The following is a 24621-nucleotide window of genomic DNA, read 5'->3' on the forward strand; positions in this document are numbered from 1 at the left end:
TGACATTGCGTAACTAGGGTCGTGTGAGATCCTCTGCAGCTCTCTGCTGTCAGAGTTCCTGCTTCCAATTGGAAGGATCTGCACTCCCAGCTCTTTAAGAGCCGAGGCTGGAGCGTCCACGCTGTCAAAAGACTTTCCACCGCTAAGCAGGATCAGCATTTGTGGCACACCTTCTAAGCGCCTAGAACCGGAGGAGGCTGTGAACACGTTCTCCCTCACATACTGGAGAGCTGCACCAGTGTTGAGGGGCCTTCCTCCTTTATGTCTCAGACTTCTAACATTCTCAAGAACATCTTCCTTCCTTGAGTGGGTGTTTAGGTAGAAGTGGGCCACTGGATCTCTGCTGTACTGGACCACAGACACACGGTCTTTGCCCTCACCCACATTTAGTTTCTCCACCACTCTCTGAACAAAGTCAAGCACTGCTGGGAACACGTTCCTTGTTCCATCGGAACCATCCAGCATGAACACCACGTCTTTTCGGGGGATTCTTCTGTCAACTAAGGGTATTGAAATGCACAGACACACACCCATATGAGAACTTTAGCCTGCAGAGTATGGGTGAAACTCTAGCACTCAAATCACTCTCGGCTTGTTTTAAGATATGTCTGGACATGCAACACGCTGGCCTGACAATAGCTCATTTTTCTCTACATTGGGGGCAGAAAGGAATAAATACACCACAGACAAGCCTATCTGAAGAGATGAGGATCAATATGGTTAAATCAGTCTTACCCAAAACCGGTGGTGATGTCTGTGTTACCTCCAAGACAGCAGTGTTCACAGAGGCGAGGAATTGCTGCTGGACATTTGGCAGCTCCGAAAAGTCTGACACAGACTGGGCATAGGTAGGATCGGAAGAAATCTTCTCAACCTCTCGGCTGGAATTTTTGGTGCCAATAGCAAAGATTAAGACGCCACTCTCTTTGAGAGAGGTGGCTGGGGTGTCTACGTTATCGCTAGACCTCGCTCCGCTCAGCAGGATTAGAATTTGAGGAACACCCTCTTGCCGTCTGCTGCCAGAGGAAGGAGAGAAGGCGCTGTCTCTCACGTACTGGAGAGCCGCCCCGGTGTTGACGGGCCGGCCTCCTTTGTGCCTCAGAGCTCTCACAGCGTCAAGAGTTTCTTCCTTTCCTGTGTATGTGCTCAGATAGAAATGGGCCTCTGGGTCTCTGCTGTATTGGACCACAGACACACGATCTCTGTTCTCCATCACATTTAGCTTCTCCACTACCCTCTGAACAAAGTCCTTCATAGCTGGGAAGGCATTCCTAGTGTAATCAGAGCCATCCAGCAGGAATACAACATCCTTTCTGGGTGCGGTTTGGTCAACTAGAAGGAAAACGACATGTTTAGCACGGAGCACACTTTCTTTCAGCACAGCAAACCCACTTGCCATTCCTCACATCAGTTCTAGCTTACAAATGAAAGGAAATGGCTCCAGTAAACCCAGCCTGCCACCCCCCACCCCTTCATGAAGTTGCCTGGCTTCATACCTTGGCTATGTCTATGCGACTCCAATTAGCGGCTTTACGTCAGAATTTGAAAAGGCTTACTGCTATTGAAGAGGGAAAGACGGCACTACGGCAAAGACTAAAGGGCAGCACAGACGTCAACAGGTAGACATACCTAAGACAGTTGGGGTTGTTGGTGTCACAGAGACGACAACGGTTTCTACGGAATCCAAGAGCTGCTCCTGAACACTGGGGAGGTCACTGAAGTCAGACACTGACACTGCATTGCTAGGCTCTTTTGAAATCCTCTGCAATTCTCTGCTGTCAGAGTATCTGTTGCCAATGGTAAAGATTTTCACTCCCAGCTCCCTAAGAGCAGAGGCTGGCGTGTCCACATTGTCAGAAGACCTTCCACCGTTCAGTAAAATCAGTATCTGTGGGACACCCTGCAGGCGTCTACTGCCAGAGGAATCACTGAGGACACTGTCTCTCACATACTGGAGGGCTGACCCGGTGTTGAGGGGTCTTCCTCCTTTGTGCCTCAGACCGCGGACATGTTCCAGAACCTCTTCCTTTGTGGTGTAGGTGTTCAGATAGAAACTAGCCTCGGGCTCTTGGCTGTACTGGACCACAGAAACGCGGTCTCTGCCTTCATCCACATGGAGTTTCTCCACCACTCTCTGAACAAAGTCACGCATGGCGGGGAATCCATTCCTATTTCCGTCTGAACCATCAAGGAGGAGTATGACGTCTCTCCTGGCAGCATGGCCCTCGACTACAGCAGATAAAGCATGTCAAAAGAGCAATCTAGCACTCTGCCAAGCACACTTTGCAACTAATTCCACGGGCATCAAGCTCTGTTTTGGCCCTGTCAGACTGAGTAAATGAGCTAACATTTTTTGTTTTCTTTAGCTAACACAACTACATCATCCTGCAGCATGGCACAAAAAAGACACAACAGACACATGTGTTCTTACCTATGACTGTCGGTGTTTTGGGAGTGGCCTCCACAACCACTGGGCTCACGACAGAGAGAAGTTGCTGTTGAACACTTGGAAGGTCACTGAAGTCGGACACTGACATTGCGTAACTAGGGTCGTGTGAGATCCTCTGCAGCTCTCTGCTGTCAGAGTTCCTGCTTCCAATTGGAAGGATCTGCACTCCCAGCTCTTTAAGAGCCGAGGCTGGAGCGTCCACGCTGTCAAAAGACTTTCCACCGCTAAGCAGGATCAGCATTTGTGGCACACCTTCTAAGCGCCTAGAACCGGAGGAGGCTGTGAACACGTTCTCCCTCACATACTGGAGAGCTGCACCAGTGTTGAGGGGCCTTCCTCCTTTATGTCTCAGACTTCTAACATTCTCAAGAACATCTTCCTTCCTTGAGTGGGTGTTTAGGTAGAAGTGGGCCACTGGATCTCTGCTGTACTGGACCACAGACACACGGTCTTTGCCCTCACCCACATTTAGTTTCTCCACCACTCTCTGAACAAAGTCAAGCACTGCTGGGAACACGTTCCTTGTTCCATCGGAACCATCCAGCATGAACACCACGTCTTTTCGGGGGATTCTTCTGTCAACTAAGGGTATTGAAATGCACAGACACACACCCATATGAGAACTTTAGCCTGCAGAGTATGGGTGAAACTCTAGCACTCAAATCACTCTCGGCTTGTTTTAAGATATGTCTGGACATGCAACACGCTGGCCTGACAATAGCTCATTTTTCTCTACATTGGGGGCAGAAAGGAATAAATACACCACAGACAAGCCTATCTGAAGAGATGAGGATCAATATGGTTAAATCAGTCTTACCCAAAACCGGTGGTGATGTCTGTGTTACCTCCAAGACAGCAGTGTTCACAGAGGCGAGGAATTGCTGCTGGACATTTGGCAGCTCCGAAAAGTCTGACACAGACTGGGCATAGGTAGGATCGGAAGAAATCTTCTCAACCTCTCGGCTGGAATTTTTGGTGCCAATAGCAAAGATTAAGACGCCACTCTCTTTGAGAGAGGTGGCTGGGGTGTCTACGTTATCGCTAGACCTCGCTCCGCTCAGCAGGATTAGAATTTGAGGAACACCCTCTTGCCGTCTGCTGCCAGAGGAAGGAGAGAAGGCGCTGTCTCTCACGTACTGGAGAGCCGCCCCGGTGTTGACGGGCCGGCCTCCTTTGTGCCTCAGAGCTCTCACAGCGTCAAGAGTTTCTTCCTTTCCTGTGTATGTGCTCAGATAGAAATGGGCCTCTGGGTCTCTGCTGTATTGGACCACAGACACACGATCTCTGTTCTCCATCACATTTAGCTTCTCCACTACCCTCTGAACAAAGTCCTTCATAGCTGGGAAGGCATTCCTAGTGTAATCAGAGCCATCCAGCAGGAATACAACATCCTTTCTGGGTGCGGTTTGGTCAACTAGAAGGAAAACGACATGTTTAGCACGGAGCACACTTTCTTTCAGCACAGCAAACCCACTTGCCATTCCTCACATCAGTTCTAGCTTACAAATGAAAGGAAATGGCTCCAGTAAACCCAGCCTGCCACCCCCCACCCCTTCATGAAGTTGCCTGGCTTCATACCTTGGCTATGTCTATGCAACTCCAATTAGCGGCTTTACGTCAGAATTTGAAAAGGCTTACTGCTATTGAAGAGGGAAAGACGGCACTACGGCAAAGACTAAAGGGCAGCACAGACGTCAACAGGTAGACATACCTAAGACAGTTGGGGTTGTTGGTGTCACAGAGACGACAACGGTTTCTACGGAATCCAAGAGCTGCTCCTGAACACTGGGGAGGTCACTGAAGTCAGACACTGACACTGCATTGCTAGGCTCTTTTGAAATCCTCTGCAATTCTCTGCTGTCAGAGTATCTGTTGCCAATGGTAAAGATTTTCACTCCCAGCTCCCTAAGAGCAGAGGCTGGCGTGTCCACATTGTCAGAAGACCTTCCACCGTTCAGTAAAATCAGTATCTGTGGGACACCCTGCAGGCGTCTACTGCCAGAGGAATCACTGAGGACACTGTCTCTCACATACTGGAGGGCTGACCCGGTGTTGAGGGGTCTTCCTCCTTTGTGCCTCAGACCGCGGACATGTTCCAGAACCTCTTCCTTTGTGGTGTAGGTGTTCAGATAGAAACTAGCCTCGGGCTCTTGGCTGTACTGGACCACAGAAACGCGGTCTCTGCCTTCATCCACATGGAGTTTCTCCACCACTCTCTGAACAAAGTCACGCATGGCGGGGAATCCATTCCTATTTCCGTCTGAACCATCAAGGAGGAGTATGACGTCTCTCCTGGCAGCACGGCCCTCGACTACAGCAGATAAAGCATGTCAAAAGAGCAATCTAGCACTCTGCCAAGCACACTTTGCAACTAATTCCACGGGCATCAAGCTCTGTTTTGGCCCTGTCAGACTGAGTAAATGAGCTAACATTTTTTGTTTTCTTTAGCTAACACAACTACATCATCCTGCAGCATGGCACAAAAAAGACACAACAGACACATGTGTTCTTACCTATGACTGTCGGTGTTTTGGGAGTGGCCTCCACAACCACTGGGCTCACGACAGAGAGAAGTTGCTGTTGAACACTTGGAAGGTCACTGAAGTCGGACACTGACATTGCGTAACTAGGGTCGTGTGAGATCCTCTGCAGCTCTCTGCTGTCAGAGTTCCTGCTTCCAATTGGAAGGATCTGCACTCCCAGCTCTTTAAGAGCCGAGGCTGGAGCGTCCACGCTGTCAAAAGACTTTCCACCGCTAAGCAGGATCAGCATTTGTGGCACACCTTCTAAGCGCCTAGAACCGGAGGAGGCTGTGAACACGTTCTCCCTCACATACTGGAGAGCTGCACCAGTGTTGAGGGGCCTTCCTCCTTTATGTCTCAGACTTCTAACATTCTCAAGAACATCTTCCTTCCTTGAGTGGGTGTTTAGGTAGAAGTGGGCCACTGGGTCTCTGCTGTACTGGACCACAGACACACGGTCTTTGCCCTCACCCACATTTAGTTTCTCCACCACTCTCTGAACAAAGTCAAGCACTGCTGGGAACACGTTCCTTGTTCCATCGGAACCATCCAGCATGAACACCACGTCTTTTCGGGGGATTCTTCTGTCAACTAAGGGTATTGAAATGCACAGACACACACCCATATGAGAACTTTAGCCTGCAGAGTATGGGTGAAACTCTAGCACTCAAATCACTCTCGGCTTGTTTTAAGATATGTCTGGACATGCAACACGCTGGCCTGACAATAGCTCATTTTTCTCTACATTGGGGGCAGAAAGGAATAAATACACCACAGACAAGCCTATCTGAAGAGATGAGGATCAATATGGTTAAATCAGTCTTACCCAAAACCGGTGGTGATGTCTGTGTTACCTCCAAGACAGCAGTGTTCACAGAGGCGAGGAATTGCTGCTGGACATTTGGCAGCTCCGAAAAGTCTGACACAGACTGGGCATAGGTAGGATCGGAAGAAATCTTCTCAACCTCTCGGCTGGAATTTTTGGTGCCAATAGCAAAGATTAAGACGCCACTCTCTTTGAGAGAGGTGGCTGGGGTGTCTACGTTATCGCTAGACCTCGCTCCGCTCAGCAGGATTAGAATTTGAGGAACACCCTCTTGCCGTCTGCTGCCAGAGGAAGGAGAGAAGGCGCTGTCTCTCACGTACTGGAGAGCCGCCCCGGTGTTGACGGGCCGGCCTCCTTTGTGCCTCAGAGCTCTCACAGCGTCAAGAGTTTCTTCCTTTCCTGTGTATGTGCTCAGATAGAAATGGGCCTCTGGGTCTCTGCTGTATTGGACCACAGACACACGATCTCTGTTCTCCATCACATTTAGCTTCTCCACTACCCTCTGAACAAAGTCCTTCATAGCTGGGAAGGCATTCCTAGTGTAATCAGAGCCATCCAGCAGGAATACAACATCCTTTCTGGGTGCGGTTTGGTCAACTAGAAGGAAAACGACATGTTTAGCACGGAGCACACTTTCTTTCAGCACAGCAAACCCACTTGCCATTCCTCGCATCAGTTCTAGCTTACAAATGAAAGGAAATGGCTCCAGTAAACCCAGCCTGCCACCCCCCACCCCTTCATGAAGTTGCCTGGCTTCATACCTTGGCTATGTCTATGCAACTCCAATTAGCGGCTTTACGTCAGAATTTGAAAAGGCTTACTGCTATTGAAGAGGGAAAGACGGCACTACGGCAAAGACTAAAGGGCAGCACAGACGTCAACAGGTAGACATACCTAAGACAGTTGGGGTTGTTGGTGTCACAGAGACGACAACGGTTTCTACGGAATCCAAGAGCTGCTCCTGAACACTGGGGAGGTCACTGAAGTCAGACACTGACACTGCATTGCTAGGCTCTTTTGAAATCCTCTGCAATTCTCTGCTGTCAGAGTATCTGTTGCCAATGGTAAAGATTTTCACTCCCAGCTCCCTAAGAGCAGAGGCTGGCGTGTCCACATTGTCAGAAGACCTTCCACCGTTCAGTAAAATCAGTATCTGTGGGACACCCTGCAGGCGTCTACTGCCAGAGGAATCACTGAGGACACTGTCTCTCACATACTGGAGGGCTGACCCGGTGTTGAGGGGTCTCCCTCCTTTGTGCCTCAGACCGCGGACATGTTCCAGAACCTCTTCCTTTGTGGTGTAGGTGTTCAGATAGAAACTAGCCTCGGGCTCTTGGCTGTACTGGACCACAGAAAAGCGGTCTCTGCCTTCATCCACATGGAGTTTCTCCACCACTCTCTGAACAAAGTCACGCATGGCGGGGAATCCATTCCTATTTCCGTCTGAACCATCAAGGAGGAGTATGACGTCTCTCCTGGCAGCACGGCCCTCGACTACAGCAGATAAAGCATGTCAAAAGAGCAATCTAGTACTCTGCCAAGCACACTTTGCAACTAATTCCACGGGCATCAAGCCCTGTTTTGGCCCTAATGTCAGACTAAGTAAATGAGCTAACATTTTTGTTTTCTTTAGCTAACACAACTACATCATCCTGCAGCATGGCACAAAAAAGACACAACAGACACATGTGTTCTTACCTATGACTGTCGGTGTTTTGGGAGTGGCCTCCACTACTACTGTGCTCACGACAGAGAGAAGTTGCTGTTGAACACTTGGAAGGTCACTGAAGTCGGACACTGACATTGCGTAACTAGGGTCGTGTGAGATCCTCTGCAGCTCTCTGCTGTCAGAGTTCCTGCTTCCAATTGGAAGGATCTGCACTCCCAGCTCTTTAAGAGCCGAGGCTGGAGCGTCCACGCTGTCAAAAGACTTTCCACCGCTAAGCAGGATCAGCATTTGTGGCACACCTTCTAAGCGCCTAGAACCGGAGGAGGCTGTGAACACGTTCTCCCTCACATACTGGAGAGCTGCACCAGTGTTGAGGGGCCTTCCTCCTTTATGTCTCAGACTTCTAACATTCTCAAGAACATCTTCCTTCCTTGAGTGGGTGTTTAGGTAGAAGTGGGCCACTGGGTCTCTGCTGTACTGGACCACAGACACACGGTCTTTGCTCTCACCCACATTTAGTTTCTCCACCACTCTCTGAACAAAGTCAAGCACTGCTGGGAACACGTTCCTTGTTCCATCGGAACCATCCAGCATGAACACCACGTCTTTTCGGGGGATTCTTCTGTCAACTAAGGGTATTGAAATGCACAGACACACACCCATATGAGAACTTTAGCCTGCAGAGTATGGGTGAAACTCTAGCACTCAAATCACTCTCGGCTTGTTTTAAGATATGTCTGGACATGCAACACGCTGGCCTGACAATAGCTCATTTTTCTCTACATTGGGGGCAGAAAGGAATAAATACACCACAGACAAGCCTATCTGAAGAGATGAGGATCAATATGGTTAAATCAGTCTTACCCAAAACCGGTGGTGATGTCTGTGTTACCTCCAAGACAGCAGTGTTCACAGAGGCGAGGAATTGCTGCTGGACATTTGGCAGCTCCGAAAAGTCTGACACAGACTGGGCATAGGTAGGATCGGAAGAAATCTTCTCAACCTCTCGGCTGGAATTTTTGGTGCCAATAGCAAAGATTAAGACGCCACTCTCTTTGAGAGAGGTGGCTGGGGTGTCTACGTTATCGCTAGACCTCGCTCCGCTCAGCAGGATTAGAATTTGAGGAACTCCCTCTTGCCGCCTGCTGCCAGAGGAAGGAGAGAAGGCGCTGTCTCTCACGTACTGGAGAGCCGCCCCGGTGTTGAGGGGCCTGCCTCCTTTGTGCCTCAGAGCTCTCACAGCGTCAAGAGTTTCTTCCTTTCCTGTGTATGTGTTCAGATAGAAATGGGCCTCTGGGTCTCTGCTGTATTGGACCACAGACACACGATCTCTGTTCTCCATCACATTTAGCTTCTCCACTACCCTCTGAACAAAGTCCTTCATAGCTGGGAAGGCATTCCTAGTGTAATCAGAGCCATCCAGCAGGAATACAACATCCTTTCTGGGTGCGGTTTGGTCAACTAGAAGGAAAACGACATGTTTAGCACGGAGCACACTTTCTTTCAGCACAGCAAACCCACTTGCCATTCCTCACATCAGTTCTAGCTTACAAATGAAAGGAAATGGCTCCAGTAAACCCAGCCTGCCACCCCCCACCCCTTCATGAAGTTGCCTGGCTTCATACCTTGGCTATGTCTATGCAACTCCAATTAGCGGCTTTACGTCAGAATTTGAAAAGGCTTACTGCTATTGAAGAGGGAAAGACGGCACTACTGCAAAGACTAAAGGGCAGCACAGACGTCAACAGGTAGACATACCTAAGACAGCTGGGGTTGTTGGTGTCACAGAGACGACAACGGTTTCTACGGAATCCAAGAGCTGCTCCTGAACACTGGGGAGGTCACTGAAGTCAGACACTGACACTGCATTGCTAGGCACTTTTGAAATCCTCTGCAATTCTCTGCTGTCAGAGTATCTGTTGCCAATGGTAAAGATTTTCACTCCCAGCTCCCTAAGAGCAGAGGCTGGCGTGTCCACATTGTCAGAAGACCTTCCACCGTTCAGTAAAATCAGTATCTGTGGGACACCCTGCAGGCGTCTACTGCCAGAGGAATCACTGAGGACACTGTCTCTCACATACTGGAGGGCTGACCCGGTGTTGAGGGGTCTCCCTCCTTTGTGCCTCAGACCGCGGACATGTTCCAGAACCTCTTCCTTTGTGGTGTAGGTGTTCAGATAGAAACTAGCCTCGGGCTCTTGGCTGTACTGGACCACAGAAACGCGGTCTCTGCCTTCATCCACATGGAGTTTCTCCACCACTCTCTGAACAAAGTCACGCATGGCGGGGAATCCATTCCTATTTCCGTCTGAACCATCAAGGAGGAGTATGACGTCTCTCCTGGCAGCACGGCCCTCGACTACAGCAGATAAAGCATGTCAAAAGAGCAATCTAGTACTCTGCCAAGCACACTTTGCAACTAATTCCACGGACATCAAGCCCTGTTTTGGCCCTAATGTCAGACTAAGTAAATGAGCTAACATTTTTTGTTTTCTTTAGCTAACACAACTACATCATCCTGCAGCATGGCACAAAAAAGACACAACAGACACATGTGTTCTTACCTATGACTGTCGGTGTTTTGGGAGTGGCCTCCACTACTACTGGGCTCACGACAGAGAGAAGTTGCTGTTGAACACTTGGAAGGTCACTGAAGTCGGACACTGACATTGCGTAACTAGGGTCGTGTGAGATCCTCTGCAGCTCTCTGCTGTCAGAGTTCCTGCTTCCAATTGGAAGGATCTGCACTCCCAGCTCTTTAAGAGCCGAGGCTGGAGCGTCCACGCTGTCAAAAGACTTTCCACCGCTAAGTAGGATCAGCATTTGTGGCACACCTTCTAAGCGCCTAGAACCGGAGGAGGCTGTGAACACGTTCTCCCTCACATACTGGAGAGCTGCACCAGTGTTGAGGGGCCTTCCTCCTTTATGTCTCAGACTTCTAACATTCTCAAGAACATCTTCCTTCCTTGAGTGGGTGTTTAGGTAGAAGTGGGCCACTGGGTCTCTGCTGTACTGGACCACAGACACACGGTCTTTGCTCTCACCCACATTTAGTTTCTCCACCACTCTCTGAACAAAGTCAAGCACTGCTGGGAACACGTTCCTTGTTCCATCGGAACCATCCAGCATGAACACCACGTCTTTTCGGGGGATTCTTCTGTCAACTAAGGGTATTGAAATGCACAGACACACACCCATATGAGAACTTTAGCCTGCAGAGTATGGGTGAAACTCTAGCACTCAAATCACTCTCGGCTTGTTTTAAGATATGTCTGGACATGCAACACGCTGGCCTGACAATAGCTCATTTTTCTCTACATTGGGGGCAGAAAGGAATAAATACACCACAGACAAGCCTATCTGAAGAGATGAGGATCAATATGGTTAAATCAGTCTTACCCAAAACCGGTGGTGATGTCTGTGTTACCTCCAAGACAGCAGTGTTCACAGAGGCGAGGAATTGCTGCTGGACATTTGGCAGCTCCGAAAAGTCTGACACAGACTGGGCATAGGTAGGATCGGAAGAAATCTTCTCAACCTCTCGGCTGGAATTTTTGGTGCCAATAGCAAAGATTAAGACGCCACTCTCTTTGAGAGAGGTGGCTGGGGTGTCTACGTTATCGCTAGACCTCGCTCCGCTCAGCAGGATTAGAATTTGAGGAACTCCCTCTTGCCGCCTGCTGCCAGAGGAAGGAGAGAAGGCGCTGTCTCTCACGTACTGGAGAGCCGCCCCGGTGTTGAGGGGCCTGCCTCCTTTGTGCCTCAGAGCTCTCACAGCGTCAAGAGTTTCTTCCTTTCCTGTGTATGTGTTCAGATAGAAATGGGCCTCTGGGTCTCTGCTGTATTGGACCACAGACACACGATCTCTGTTCTCCATCACATTTAGCTTCTCCACTACCCTCTGAACAAAGTCCTTCATAGCTGGGAAGGCATTCCTAGTGTAATCAGAGCCATCCAGCAGGAATACAACATCCTTTCTGGGTGCGGTTTGGTCAACTAGAAGGAAAACGACATGTTTAGCACGGAGCACACTTTCTTTCAGCACAGCAAACCCACTTGCCATTCCTCACATCAGTTCTAGCTTACAAATGAAAGGAAATGGCTCCAGTAAACCCAGCCTGCCACCCCCCACCCCTTCATGAAGTTGCCTGGCTTCATACCTTGGCTATGTCTATGCAACTCCAATTAGCGGCTTTACGTCAGAATTTGAAAAGGCTTACTGCTATTGAAGAGGGAAAGACGGCACTACTGCAAAGACTAAAGGGCAGCACAGACGTCAACAGGTAGACATACCTAAGACAGCTGGGGTTGTTGGTGTCACAGAGACGACAACGGTTTCTACGGAATCCAAGAGCTGCTCCTGAACACTGGGGAGGTCACTGAAGTCAGACACTGACACTGCATTGCTAGGCACTTTTGAAATCCTCTGCAATTCTCTGCTGTCAGAGTATCTGTTGCCAATGGTAAAGATTTTCACTCCCAGCTCCCTAAGAGCAGAGGCTGGCGTGTCCACATTGTCAGAAGACCTTCCACCGTTCAGTAAAATCAGTATCTGTGGGACACCCTGCAGGCGTCTACTGCCAGAGGAATCACTGAGGACACTGTCTCTCACATACTGGAGGGCTGACCCGGTGTTGAGGGGTCTCCCTCCTTTGTGCCTCAGACCGCGGACATGTTCCAGAACCTCTTCCTTTGTGGTGTAGGTGTTCAGATAGAAACTAGCCTCGGGCTCTTGGCTGTACTGGACCACAGAAACGCGGTCTCTGCCTTCATCCACATGGAGTTTCTCCACCACTCTCTGAACAAAGTCACGCATGGCGGGGAATCCATTCCTATTTCCGTCTGAACCATCAAGGAGGAGTATGACGTCTCTCCTGGCAGCACGGCCCTCGACTACAGCAGATAAAGCATGTCAAAAGAGCAATCTAGTACTCTGCCAAGCACACTTTGCAACTAATTCCACGGACATCAAGCCCTGTTTTGGCCCTAATGTCAGACTAAGTAAATGAGCTAACATTTTTTGTTTTCTTTAGCTAACACAACTACATCATCCTGCAGCATGGCACAAAAAAGACACAACAGACACATGTGTTCTTACCTATGACTGTCGGTGTTTTGGGAGTGGCCTCCACTACTACTGGGCTCACGACAGAGAGAAGTTGCTGTTGAACACTTGGAAGGTCACTGAAGTCGGACACTGACATTGCGTAACTAGGGTCGTGTGAGATCCTCTGCAGCTCTCTGCTGTCAGAGTTCCTGCTTCCAATTGGAAGGATCTGCACTCCCAGCTCTTTAAGAGCCGAGGCTGGAGCGTCCACGCTGTCAAAAGACTTTCCACCGCTAAGTAGGATCAGCATTTGTGGCACACCTTCTAAGCGCCTAGAACCGGAGGAGGCTGTGAACACGTTCTCCCTCACATACTGGAGAGCTGCACCAGTGTTGAGGGGCCTTCCTCCTTTATGTCTCAGACTTCTAACATTCTCAAGAACATCTTCCTTCCTTGAGTGGGTGTTTAGGTAGAAGTGGGCCACTGGGTCTCTGCTGTACTGGACCACAGACACACGGTCTTTGCCCTCACCCACATTTAGTTTCTCCACCACTCTCTGAACAAAGTCAAGCACTGCTGGGAACACGTTCCTTGTTCCATCGGAACCATCCAGCATGAACACCACGTCTTTTCGGGGGATTCTTCTGTCAACTAAGGGTATTGAAATGCACAGACACACACCCATATGAGAACTTTAGCCTGCAGAGTATGGGTGAAACTCTAGCACTCAAATCACTCTCGGGTTGTTTTAAGATATGTCTGGACATGCAACACGCTGGCCTGACAATAGTTAATTTTTCTCTACATTGGGGGCAGAAAGGAATAAATACACCACAGACAAGCCTATCTGAAGAGATGAGGAGCAATATGGTTAAATCAGTCTTACCCAAAACCGGTGGTGATGTCTGTGTTACCTCCAAGACAGCAGTGTTCACAGAGGCGAGGAATTGCTGCTGGACATTTGGCAGCTCCGAAAAGTCTGACACAGACTGGGCATAGGTAGGATCGGAAGAAATCTTCTCAACCTCTCGGCTGGAATTTTTGGTGCCAATAGCAAAGATTAAGACGCCACTCTCTTTGAGAGAGGTGGCTGGGGTGTCTACGTTATCGCTAGACCTCGCTCCGCTCAGCAGGATTAGAATTTGAGGAACACCCTCTTGCCGCCTGCTGCCAGAGGAAGGAGAGAAGGCGCTGTCTCTCACGTACTGGAGAGCCGCCCCGGTGTTGAGGGGCCTGCCTCCTTTGTGCCTCAGAGCTCTCACAGCGTCAAGAGTTTCTTCCTTTCCTGTGTATGTGTTCAGATAGAAATGGGCCTCTGGGTCTCTGCTGTATTGGACCACAGACACACGATCTCTGTTCTCCATCACATTTAGCTTCTCCACTACCCTCTGAACAAAGTCCTTCATAGCTGGGAAAGCATTCCTAGTGTAATCAGAGCCATCCAGCAGGAATACAACATCCTTTCTGGGTGCGGTTTGGTCAACTAGAAGGAAAACGACATGTTTAGCACGGAGCACACTTTCTTTCAGCACAGCAAACCCACTTGCCATTCCTCACATCAGTTCTAGCTTACAAATGAAAGGAAATGGCTCCAGTAAACCCAGCCTGCCACCCCCCACCCCTTCATGAAGTTGCCTGGCTTCATACCTTGTCTATGTCTATGCAACTCCAATTAGCGGCTTTACGTCAGAATTTGAAAAGGCTTACTGCTATTGAAGAGGGAAAGACGGCAATACGGCAAAGACTAAAGGGCAGCACAGACGTCAACAGGTAAACATACCTAAGACAGTTGGGGTTGTTGGTGTCACAGAGACGACAACGGTTTCTACGGAATCCAAGAGCTGCTCCTGAACACTGGGGAGGTCACTGAAGTCAGACACTGACACTGCATTGCTAGGCTCTTTTGAAATCCTCTGCAATTCTCTGCTGTCAGAGTATCTGTTGCCAATGGTAAAGATTTTCACTCCCAGCTCCCTAAGAGCAGAGGCTGGCGTGTCCACATTGTCAGAAGACCTTCCACCGTTCAGTAAAATCAGTATCTGTGGGACACCCTGCAGGCGTCTACTGCCAGAGGAATCACTGAGGACACTGTCTCTCACATACTGGAGGGCTGACCCGGTGTTGAGGGGTCTTCCTCCTTTGTGCCTCAGACCGCGGACATGTTCCAGAACCTCTTCCTTTGTGGTGTAGGTGTTCAGATAGAAACTAGCCTCGGGCTCTTGGCTGTACTGGACCACAGAAACGCGGTCTCTGCCTTCATCCACATGGAGTTTCTCCACCACTCTCTGAACAAAGTCACGCATGGCGGGGAATCCATTCCTATTTCCGTCTGAACCATCAAGGAGGAGTATGACGTCTCTCCTGGCAGCATGGCCCTCGACTACAGCAGATAAAGCATGTCAAAAGAGCAATCTAGCACTCTGCCAAGCACACTTTGCAACTAATTCCACGGGCATCAAGCTCTGTTTTGGCCCTGTCAGACTGAGTAAATGAGCTAACATATTTGTTTTCTTTAGCTAACACAACTACATCATCCTGCAGCATGGCACAAAAAAGACACAACAGACACATGTGTTCTTACCTATAACTGTCGGTGTTTTGGGAGTGGCCTCCACAACCACTGGGCTCACGACAGAGAGAAGTTGCTGTTGAACACTTGGAAGGTCACTGAAGTCGGACACTGACATTGCGTAACTAGGGTCGTGTGAGATCCTCTGCAGCTCTCTGCTGTCAGAGTTCCTGCTTCCAATTGGAAGGATCTGCACTCCCAGCTCTTTAAGAGCCGAGGCTGGAGCGTCCACGCTGTCAAAAGACTTTCCACCGCTAAGTAGGATCAGCATTTGTGGCACACCTTCTAAGCGCCTAGAACCGGAGGAGGCTGTGAACACGTTCTCCCTCACATACTGGAGAGCTGCACCAGTGTTGAGGGGCCTTCCTCCTTTATGTCTCAGACTTCTAACATTCTCAAGAACATCTTCCTTCCTTGAGTGGGTGTTTAGGTAGAAGTGGGCCACTGGGTCTCTGCTGTACTGGACCACAGACACACGGTCTTTGCCCTCACCCACATTTAGTTTCTCCACCACTCTCTGAACAAAGTCAAGCACTGCTGGGAACACGTTCCTTGTTCCATCGGAACCATCCAGCATGAACACCACGTCTTTTCGGGGGATTCTTCTGTCAACTAAGGGTATTGAAATGCACAGACACACACCCATATGAGAACTTTAGCCTGCAGAGTATGGGTGAAACTCTAGCACTCAAATCACTCTCGGGTTGTTTTAAGATATGTCTGGACATGCAACACGCTGGCCTGACAATAGTTAATTTTTCTCTACATTGGGGGCAGAAAGGAATAAATACACCACAGACAAGCCTATCTGAAGAGATGAGGAGCAATATGGTTAAATCAGTCTTACCCAAAACCGGTGGTGATGTCTGTGTTACCTCCAAGACAGCAGTGTTCACAGAGGCGAGGAATTGCTGCTGGACATTTGGCAGCTCCGAAAAGTCTGACACAGACTGGGCATAGGTAGGATCGGAAGAAATCTTCTCAACCTCTCGGCTGGAATTTTTGGTGCCAATAGCAAAGATTAAGACGCCACTCTCTTTGAGAGAGGTGGCTGGGGTGTCTACGTTATCGCTAGACCTCGCTCCGCTCAGCAGGATTAGAATTTGAGGAACACCCTCTTGCCGCCTGCTGCCAGAGGAAGGAGAGAAGGCGCTGTCTCTCACGTACTGGAGAGCCGCCCCGGTGTTGAGGGGCCTGCCTCCTTTGTGCCTCAGAGCTCTCACAGCGTCAAGAGTTTCTTCCTTTCCTGTGTATGTGTTCAGATAGAAATGGGCCTCTGGGTCTCTGCTGTATTGGACCACAGACACACGATCTCTGTTCTCCATCACATTTAGCTTCTCCACTACCCTCTGAACAAAGTCCTTCATAGCTGGGAAAGCATTCCTAGTGTAATCAGAGCCATCCAGCAGGAATACAACATCCTTTCTGGGTGCGGTTTGGTCAACTAGAAGGAAAACGACATGTTTAGCACGGAGCACACTTTCTTTCAGCACAGCAAACCCACTTGCCATTCCTCACATCAGTTCTAGCTTACAAATGAAAGGAAATGGCTCCAGTAAACCCAGCCTGCCACCCCCCACCCCTTCATGAAGTTGCCTGGCTTCATACCTTGTCTATGTCTATGCAACTCCAATTAGCGGCTTTACGTCAGAATTTGAAAAGGCTTACTGCTATTGAAGAGGGAAAGACGGCAATACGGCAAAGACTAAAGGGCAGCACAGACGTCAACAGGTAAACATACCTAAGACAGTTGGGGTTGTTGGTGTCACAGAGACGACAACGGTTTCTACGGAATCCAAGAGCTGCTCCTGAACACTGGGGAGGTCACTGAAGTCAGACACTGACACTGCATTGCTAGGCTCTTTTGAAATCCTCTGCAATTCTCTGCTGTCAGAGTATCTGTTGCCAATGGTAAAGATTTTCACTCCCAGCTCCCTAAGAGCAGAGGCTGGCGTGTCCACATTGTCAGAAGACCTTCCACCGTTCAGTAAAATCAGTATCTGTGGGACACCCTGCAGGCGTCTACTGCCAGAGGAATCACTGAGGACACTGTCTCTCACATACTGGAGGGCTGACCCGGTGTTGAGGGGTCTTCCTCCTTTGTGCCTCAGACCGCGGACATGTTCCAGAACCTCTTCCTTTGTGGTGTAGGTGTTCAGATAGAAACTAGCCTCGGGCTCTTGGCTGTACTGGACCACAGAAACGCGGTCTCTGCCTTCATCCACATGGAGTTTCTCCACCACTCTCTGAACAAAGTCACGCATGGCGGGGAATCCATTCCTATTTCCGTCTGAACCATCAAGGAGGAGTATGACGTCTCTCCTGGCAGCATGGCCCTCGACTACAGCAGATAAAGCATGTCAAAAGAGCAATCTAGCACTCTGCCAAGCACACTTTGCAACTAATTCCACGGGCATCAAGCTCTGTTTTGGCCCTGTCAGACTGAGTAAATGAGCTAACATATTTGTTTTCTTTAGCTAACACAACTACATCATCCTGCAGCATGGCACAAAAAAGACACAACAGACACATGTGTTCTTACCTATAACTGTCGGTGTTTTGGGAGTGGCCTCCACAACCACTGGGCTCACGACAGAGAGAAGTTGCTGTTGAACACTTGGAAGGTCACTGAAGTCGGACACTGACATTGCGTAACTAGGGTCGTGTGAGATCCTCTGCAGCTCTCTGCTGTCAGAGTTCCTGCTTCCAATTGGAAGGATCTGCACTCCCAGCTCTTTAAGAGCCGAGGCTGGAGCGTCCACGCTGTCAAAAGACTTTCCACCGCTAAGCAGGATCAGCATTTGTGGCACACCTTCTAAGCGCCTAGAACCGGAGGAGGCTGTGAACACGTTCTCCCTCACATACTGGAGAGCTGCACCAGTGTTGAGGGGCCTTCCTCCTTTATGTCTCAGACTTCTAACATTCTCAAGAACATCTTCCTTCCTTGAGTGGGTGTTTAGGTAGAAGTGGGCCACTGGGTCTCTGCTGTACTGGACCACAGACACACGGTCTTTGCCCTCACCCACATTTAGTTTCTCCACCACTCTCTGAACAAAGTCAAGCACTGCTGGGAACACGTTCCTTGTTCCATCGGAACCATCCAGCATGAACACCACGTCTTTTCGGGGGATTCTTCTGTCAACTAAGGGTATTGAAATGCACAGACACACACCCATATGAGAACTTTAGCCTGCAGAGTATGGGTGAAACTCTAGCACTCAAATCACTCTCGGGTTGTTTTAAGATATGTCTGGACATGCAACACGCTGGCCTGACAATAGTTCATTTTTCTCTACATTGGGGGCAGAAAGGAATAAATACACCACAGACAAGCCTATCTGAAGAGATGAGGAGCAATATGGTTAAATCAGTCTTACCCAAAACCGGTGGTGATGTCTGTGTTACCTCCAAGACAGCAGTGTTCACAGAGGCGAGGAATTGCTGCTGGACATTTGGCAGCTCCGAAAAGTCTGACACAGACTGGGCATAGGTAGGATCGGAAGAAATCTTCTCAACCTCTCGGCTGGAATTTTTGGTGCCAATAGCAAAGATTAAGACGCCACTCTCTTTGAGAGAGGTGGCTGGGGTGTCTACGTTATCGCTAGACCTCGCTCCGCTCAGCAGGATTAGAATTTGAGGAACACCCTCTTGCCGCCTGCTGCCAGAGGAAGGAGAGAAGGCGCTGTCTCTCACGTACTGGAGAGCCGCCCCGGTGTTGAGGGGCCTGCCTCCTTTGTGCCTCAGAGCTCTCACAGCGTCAAGAGTTTCTTCCTTTCCTGTGTATGTGTTCAGATAGAAATGGGCCTCTGGGTCTCTGCTGTATTGGACCACAGACACACGATCACTGTTCTCCATCACATTTAGCTTCTCCACTACCCTCTGAACAAAGTCCTTCATAGCTGGGAAGGCATTCCTAGTGTAATCAGAGCCATCCAGCAGGAATACAACATCCTTTCTGGGTGCGGTTTGGTCAACTAGAAGGAAAACGACATGTTTAGCACGGAGCACACTTTCTTTCAGCACAGCAAACCCACTTGCCCTTCCTCTCATCAGTTCTAGCTTACAAATGAAAGGAAATGGCTCCAGTAAACCCAGCCTGCCACCCCCCACCCCTTCATGAAGTTGCCTGGCTTCATACCTTGTCTATGTCTATGCAACTCCAATTAGCGGCTTTACGTCAGAATTTGAAAAGGCTTACTGCTATTGAAGAGGGAAAGACGGCACTACGGCAAAGACTAAAGGGCAGCACAGACGTCAACAGGTAGACATACCTAAGACAGTTGGGGTTGTTGGTGTCACAGAGACGACAACGGTTTCCACGGAATCCAAGAGCTGCTCCTGAACACTGGGGAGGTCACTGAAGTCAGACACTGACACTGCATTGCTAGGCACTTTTGAAATCCTCTGCAATTCTCTGCTGTCAGAGTATCTGTTGCCAATGGTAAAGATTTTCACTCCCAGCTCCCTAAGAGCAGAGGCTGGCGTGTCCACATTGTCAGAAGACCTTCCACCGTTAAGTAAAATCAGTATCTGTGGGACACCCTGCAGGCGTCTACTGCCAGAGGAATCACTGAGGACACTGTCTCTCACATACTGGAGGGCTGACCCGGTGTTGAGGGGTCTCCCTCCTTTGTGCCTCAGACCGCGGACATGTTCCAGAACCTCTTCCTTTGTGGTGTAGGTGTTCAGATAGAAACTAGCCTCGGGCTCTTGGCTGTACTGGACCACAGAAACGCGGTCTCTGCCTTCATCCACATGGAGTTTCTCCACCACTCTCTGAACAAAGTCACGCATGGCGGGGAATCCATTCCTATTTCCGTCTGAACCATCAAGGAGGAGTATGACGTCTCTCCTGGCAGCACGGCCCTCAACTACAGCAGATAAAGCATGTCAAAAGAGCAATCTAGTACTCTGCCAAGCACACTTTGCAACTAATTCCACGGACATAAAGCCCTGTTTTGGCCCTAATGTCAGACTAAGTAAATGAGCTAACATTTTTTGTTTTCTTTAGCTAACACAACTACATCATCCTGCAGCATGGCACAAAAAAGACACAACAGACACATGTGTTCTTACCTATGACTGTCGGTGTTTTGGGAGTGGCCTCCACTACTACTGGGCTCACGACAGAGAGAAGTTGCTGTTGAACACTTGGAAGGTCACTGAAGTCGGACACTGACATTGCGTAACTAGGGTCGTGTGAGATCCTCTGCAGCTCTCTGCTGTCAGAGTTCCTGCTTCCAATTGGAAGGATCTGCACTCCCAGCTCTTTAAGAGCCGAGGCTGGAGCGTCCACGCTGTCAAAAGACTTTCCACCGCTAAGTAGGATCAGCATTTGTGGCACACCTTCTAAGCGCCTAGAACCGGAGGAGGCTGTGAACACGTTCTCCCTCACATACTGGAGAGCTGCACCAGTGTTGAGGGGCCTTCCTCCTTTATGTCTCAGACTTCTAACATTCTCAAGAACATCTTCCTTCCTTGAGTGGGTGTTTAGGTAGAAGTGGGCCACTGGGTCTCTGCTGTACTGGACCACAGACACACGGTCTTTGCCCTCACCCACATTTAGTTTCTCCACCACTCTCTGAACAAAGTCAAGCACTGCTGGGAACACGTTCCTTGTTCCATCGGAACCATCCAGCATGAACACCACGTCTTTTCGGGGGATTCTTCTGTCAACTAAGGGTATTGAAATGCACAGACACACACCCATATGAGAACTTTAGCCTGCAGAGTATGGGTGAAACTCTAGCACTCAAATCACTCTCGGCTTGTTTTAAGATATGTCTGGACATGCAACACGCTGGCCTGACAATAGTTCATTTTTCTCTACATTGGGGGCAGAAAGGAATAAATACACCACAGACAAGCCTATCTGAAGAGATGAGGATCAATATGGTTAAATCAGTCTTACCCAAAACCGGTGGTGATGTCTGTGTTACCTCCAAGACAGCAGTGTTCACAGAGGCGAGGAATTGCTGCTGGACATTTGGCAGCTCCGAAAAGTCTGACACAGACTGGGCATAGGTAGGATCGGAAGAAATCTTCTCAACCTCTCGGCTGGAATTTTTGGTGCCAATAGCAAAGATTAAGACGCCACTCTCTTTGAGAGAGGTGGCTGGGGTGTCTACGTTATCGCTAGACCTCGCTCCGCTCAGCAGGATTAGAATTTGAGGAACACCCTCTTGCCGCCTGCTGCCAGAGGAAGGAGAGAAGGCGCTGTCTCTCACGTACTGGAGAGCCGCCCCGGTGTTGAGGGGCCTGCCTCCTTTGTGCCTCAGAGCTCTCACAGCGTCAAGAGTTTCTTCCTTTCCTGTGTATGTGTTCAGATAGAAATGGGCCTCTGGGTCTCTGCTGTATTGGACCACAGACACACGATCACTGTTCTCCATCACATTTAGCTTCTCCACTACCCTCTGAACAAAGTCCTTCATAGCTGGGAAGGCATTCCTAGTGTAATCAGAGCCATCCAGCAGGAATACAACATCCTTTCTGGGTGCGGTTTGGTCAACTAGAAGGAAAACGACATGTTTAGCACGGAGCACACTTTCTTTCAGCACAGCAAACCCACTTGCCCTTCCTCACATCAGTTCTAGCTTACAAATGAAAGGAAATGGCTCCAGTAAACCCAGCCTGCCACCCCCCACCCCTTCATGAAGTTGCCTGGCTTCATACCTTGTCTATGTCTATGCAACTCCAATTAGCGGCTTTACGTCAGAATTTGAAAAGGCTTACTGCTATTGAAGAGGGAAAGACGGCACTACGGCAAAGACTAAAGGGCAGCACAGACGTCAACAGGTAGACATACCTAAGACAGTTGGGGTTGTTGGTGTCACAGAGACGACAACGGTTTCTACGGAATCCAAGAGCTGCTCCTGAACACTGGGGAGGTCACTGAAGTCAGACACTGACACTGCATTGCTAGGCACTTTTGAAATCCTCTGCAATTCTCTGCTGTCAGAGTATCTGTTGCCAATGGTAAAGATTTTCACTCCCAGCTCCCTAAGAGCAGAGGCTGGCGTGTCCACATTGTCAGAAGACCTTCCACCGTTCAGTAAAATCAGTATCTGTGGGACACCCTGCAGGCGTCTACTGCCAGAGGAATCACTGAGGACACTGTCTCTCACATACTGGAGGGCTGACCCGGTGTTGAGGGGTCTCCCTCCTTTGTGCCTCAGACCGCGGACATGTTCCAGAACCTCTTCCTTTGTGGTGTAGGTGTTCAGATAGAAACTAGCCTCGGGCTCTTGGCTGTACTGGACCACAGAAACGCGGTCTCTGCCTTCATCCACATGGAGTTTCTCCACCACTCTCTGAACAAAGTCACGCATGGCGGGGAATCCATTCCTATTTCCGTCTGAACCATCAAGGAGGAGTATGACGTCTCTCCTGGCAGCACGGCCCTCGACTACAGCAGATAAAGCATGTCAAAAGAGCAATCTAGTACTCTGCCAAGCACACTTTGCAACTAATTCCACGGGCATCAATCCCTGTTTTGGCCCTAATGTCAGACTAAGTAAATGAGCTAACATTTTTTGTTTTCTTTAGCTAACACAACTACATCATCCTGCAGCATGGCACAAAAAAGACACAACAGACACATGTGTTCTTACCTATGACTGTCGGTGTTTTGGGAGTGGCCTCCACTACTACTGGGCTCACGACAGAGAGAAGTTGCTGTTGAACACTTGGAAGGTCACTGAAGTCGGACACTGACATTGCGTAACTAGGGTCGTGTGAGATCCTCTGCAGCTCTCTGCTGTCAGAGTTCCTGCTTCCAATTGGAAGGATCTGCACTCCCAGCTCTTTAAGAGCCGAGGCTGGAGCGTCCACGCTGTCAAAAGACTTTCCACCGCTAAGTAGGATCAGCATTTGTGGCACACCTTCTAAGCGCCTAGAACCGGAGGAGGCTGTGAACACGTTCTCCCTCACATACTGGAGAGCTGCACCAGTGTTGAGGGGCCTTCCTCCTTTATGTCTCAGACTTCTAACATTCTCAAGAACATCTTCCTTCCTTGAGTGGGTGTTTAGGTAGAAGTGGGCCACTGGGTCTCTGCTGTACTGGACCACAGACACACGGTCTTTGCCCTCACCCACATTTAGTTTCTCCACCACTCTCTGAACAAAGTCAAGCACTGCTGGGAACACGTTCCTTGTTCCATCGGAACCATCCAGCATGAACACCACGTCTTTTCGGGGGATTCTTCTGTCAACTAAGGGTATTGAAATGCACAGACACACACCCATATGAGAACTTTAGCCTGCAGAGTATGGGTGAAACTCTAGCACTCAAATCACTCTCGGCTTGTTTTAAGATATGTCTGGACATGCAACACGCTGGCCTGACAATAGTTCATTTTTCTCTACATTGGGGGCAGAAAGGAATAAATACACCACAGACAAGCCTATCTGAAGAGATGAGGAGCAATATGGTTAAATCAGTCTTACCCAAAACCGGTGGTGATGTCTGTGTTACCTCCAAGACAGCAGTGTTCACAGAGGCGAGGAATTGCTGCTGGACATTTGGCAGCTCCGAAAAGTCTGACACAGACTGGGCATAGGTAGGATCGGAAGAAATCTTCTCAACCTCTCGGCTGGAATTTTTGGTGCCAATAGCAAAGATTAAGACGCCACTCTCTTTGAGAGAGGTGGCTGGGGTGTCTACGTTATCGCTAGACCTCGCTCCGCTCAGCAGGATTAGAATTTGAGGAACACCCTCTTGCCGTCTGCTGCCAGAGGAAGGAGAGAAGGCGCTGTCTCTCACGTACTGGAGAGCCGCCCCGGTGTTGAGGGGCCTGCCTCCTTTGTGCCTCAGAGCTCTCACAGCGTCAAGAGTTTCTTCCTTTCCTGTGTATGTGTTCAGATAGAAATGGGCCTCTGGGTCTCTGCTGTATTGGACCACAGACACACGATCTCTGTTCTCCATCACATTTAGCTTCTCCACTACCCTCTGAACAAAGTCCTTCATAGCTGGGAAGGCATTCCTAGTGTAATCAGAGCCATCCAGCAGGAATACAACATCCTTTCTGGGTGCGGTTTGGTCAACTAGAAGGAAAACGACATGTTTAGCACGGAGCACACTTTCTTTCAGCACAGCAAACCCACTTGCCCTTCCTCACATCAGTTCTAGCTTACAAATGAAAGGAAATGGCTCCAGTAAACCCAGCCTGCCACCCCCCACCCCTTCATGAAGTTGCCTGGCTTCATACCTTGTCTATGTCTATGCAACTCCAATTAGCGGCTTTACGTCAGAATTTGAAAAGGCTTACTGCTATTGAAGAGGGAAAGACGGCACTACGGCAAAGACTAAAGGGCAGCACAGACGTCAACAGGTAGACATACCTAAGACAGTTGGGGTTGTTGGTGTCACAGAGACGACAACGGTTTCTACGGAATCCAAGAGCTGCTCCTGAACACTGGGGAGGTCACTGAAGTCAGACACTGACACTGCATTGCTAGGCACTTTTGAAATCCTCTGCAATTCTCTGCTGTCAGAGTATCTGTTGCCAATGGTAAAGATTTTCACTCCCAGCTCCCTAAGAG

General features: G+C 49.4%; 2 protein-coding genes across 3 annotated transcripts in view; both read right to left on the bottom strand.

Annotated features, from left to right (window-relative positions):
- LOC143100370 (collagen alpha-3(VI) chain-like) overlaps positions 1-24621 on the bottom strand; it is a 120460-nt gene that overhangs the window by 61571 nt on the left and 34268 nt on the right. The window lies entirely within an intron of this gene.
- On the bottom strand, positions 1560-9053 carry LOC143100934 (collagen alpha-3(VI) chain-like). The gene is made up of 9 exons (XM_076264525.1): positions 8250-9053; positions 7496-8131; positions 6692-7291; positions 5717-6394; positions 4963-5562; positions 4161-4772; positions 3186-3863; positions 2390-3031; positions 1560-2229 (listed from the first exon to the last, which is right to left on the bottom strand). The coding sequence occupies exons 1-9, from the start codon at positions 8992-8994 to the stop codon at positions 1613-1615; spliced, it is 5808 nt and encodes a 1935-aa protein (XP_076120640.1). The 5' UTR covers positions 8995-9053; the 3' UTR covers positions 1560-1612.

This window comes from Alosa pseudoharengus, unplaced genomic scaffold (genome assembly GCF_046254945.1).
Source record: "Alosa pseudoharengus isolate Yale_2024_CS ecotype anadromous, Long Island Sound unplaced genomic scaffold, YU_APseudo_1.1 YU_APseudo_1.1_scf_3, whole genome shotgun sequence".
Classification (NCBI taxonomy): domain Eukaryota; kingdom Metazoa; phylum Chordata; class Actinopteri; order Clupeiformes; family Clupeidae; genus Alosa; species Alosa pseudoharengus.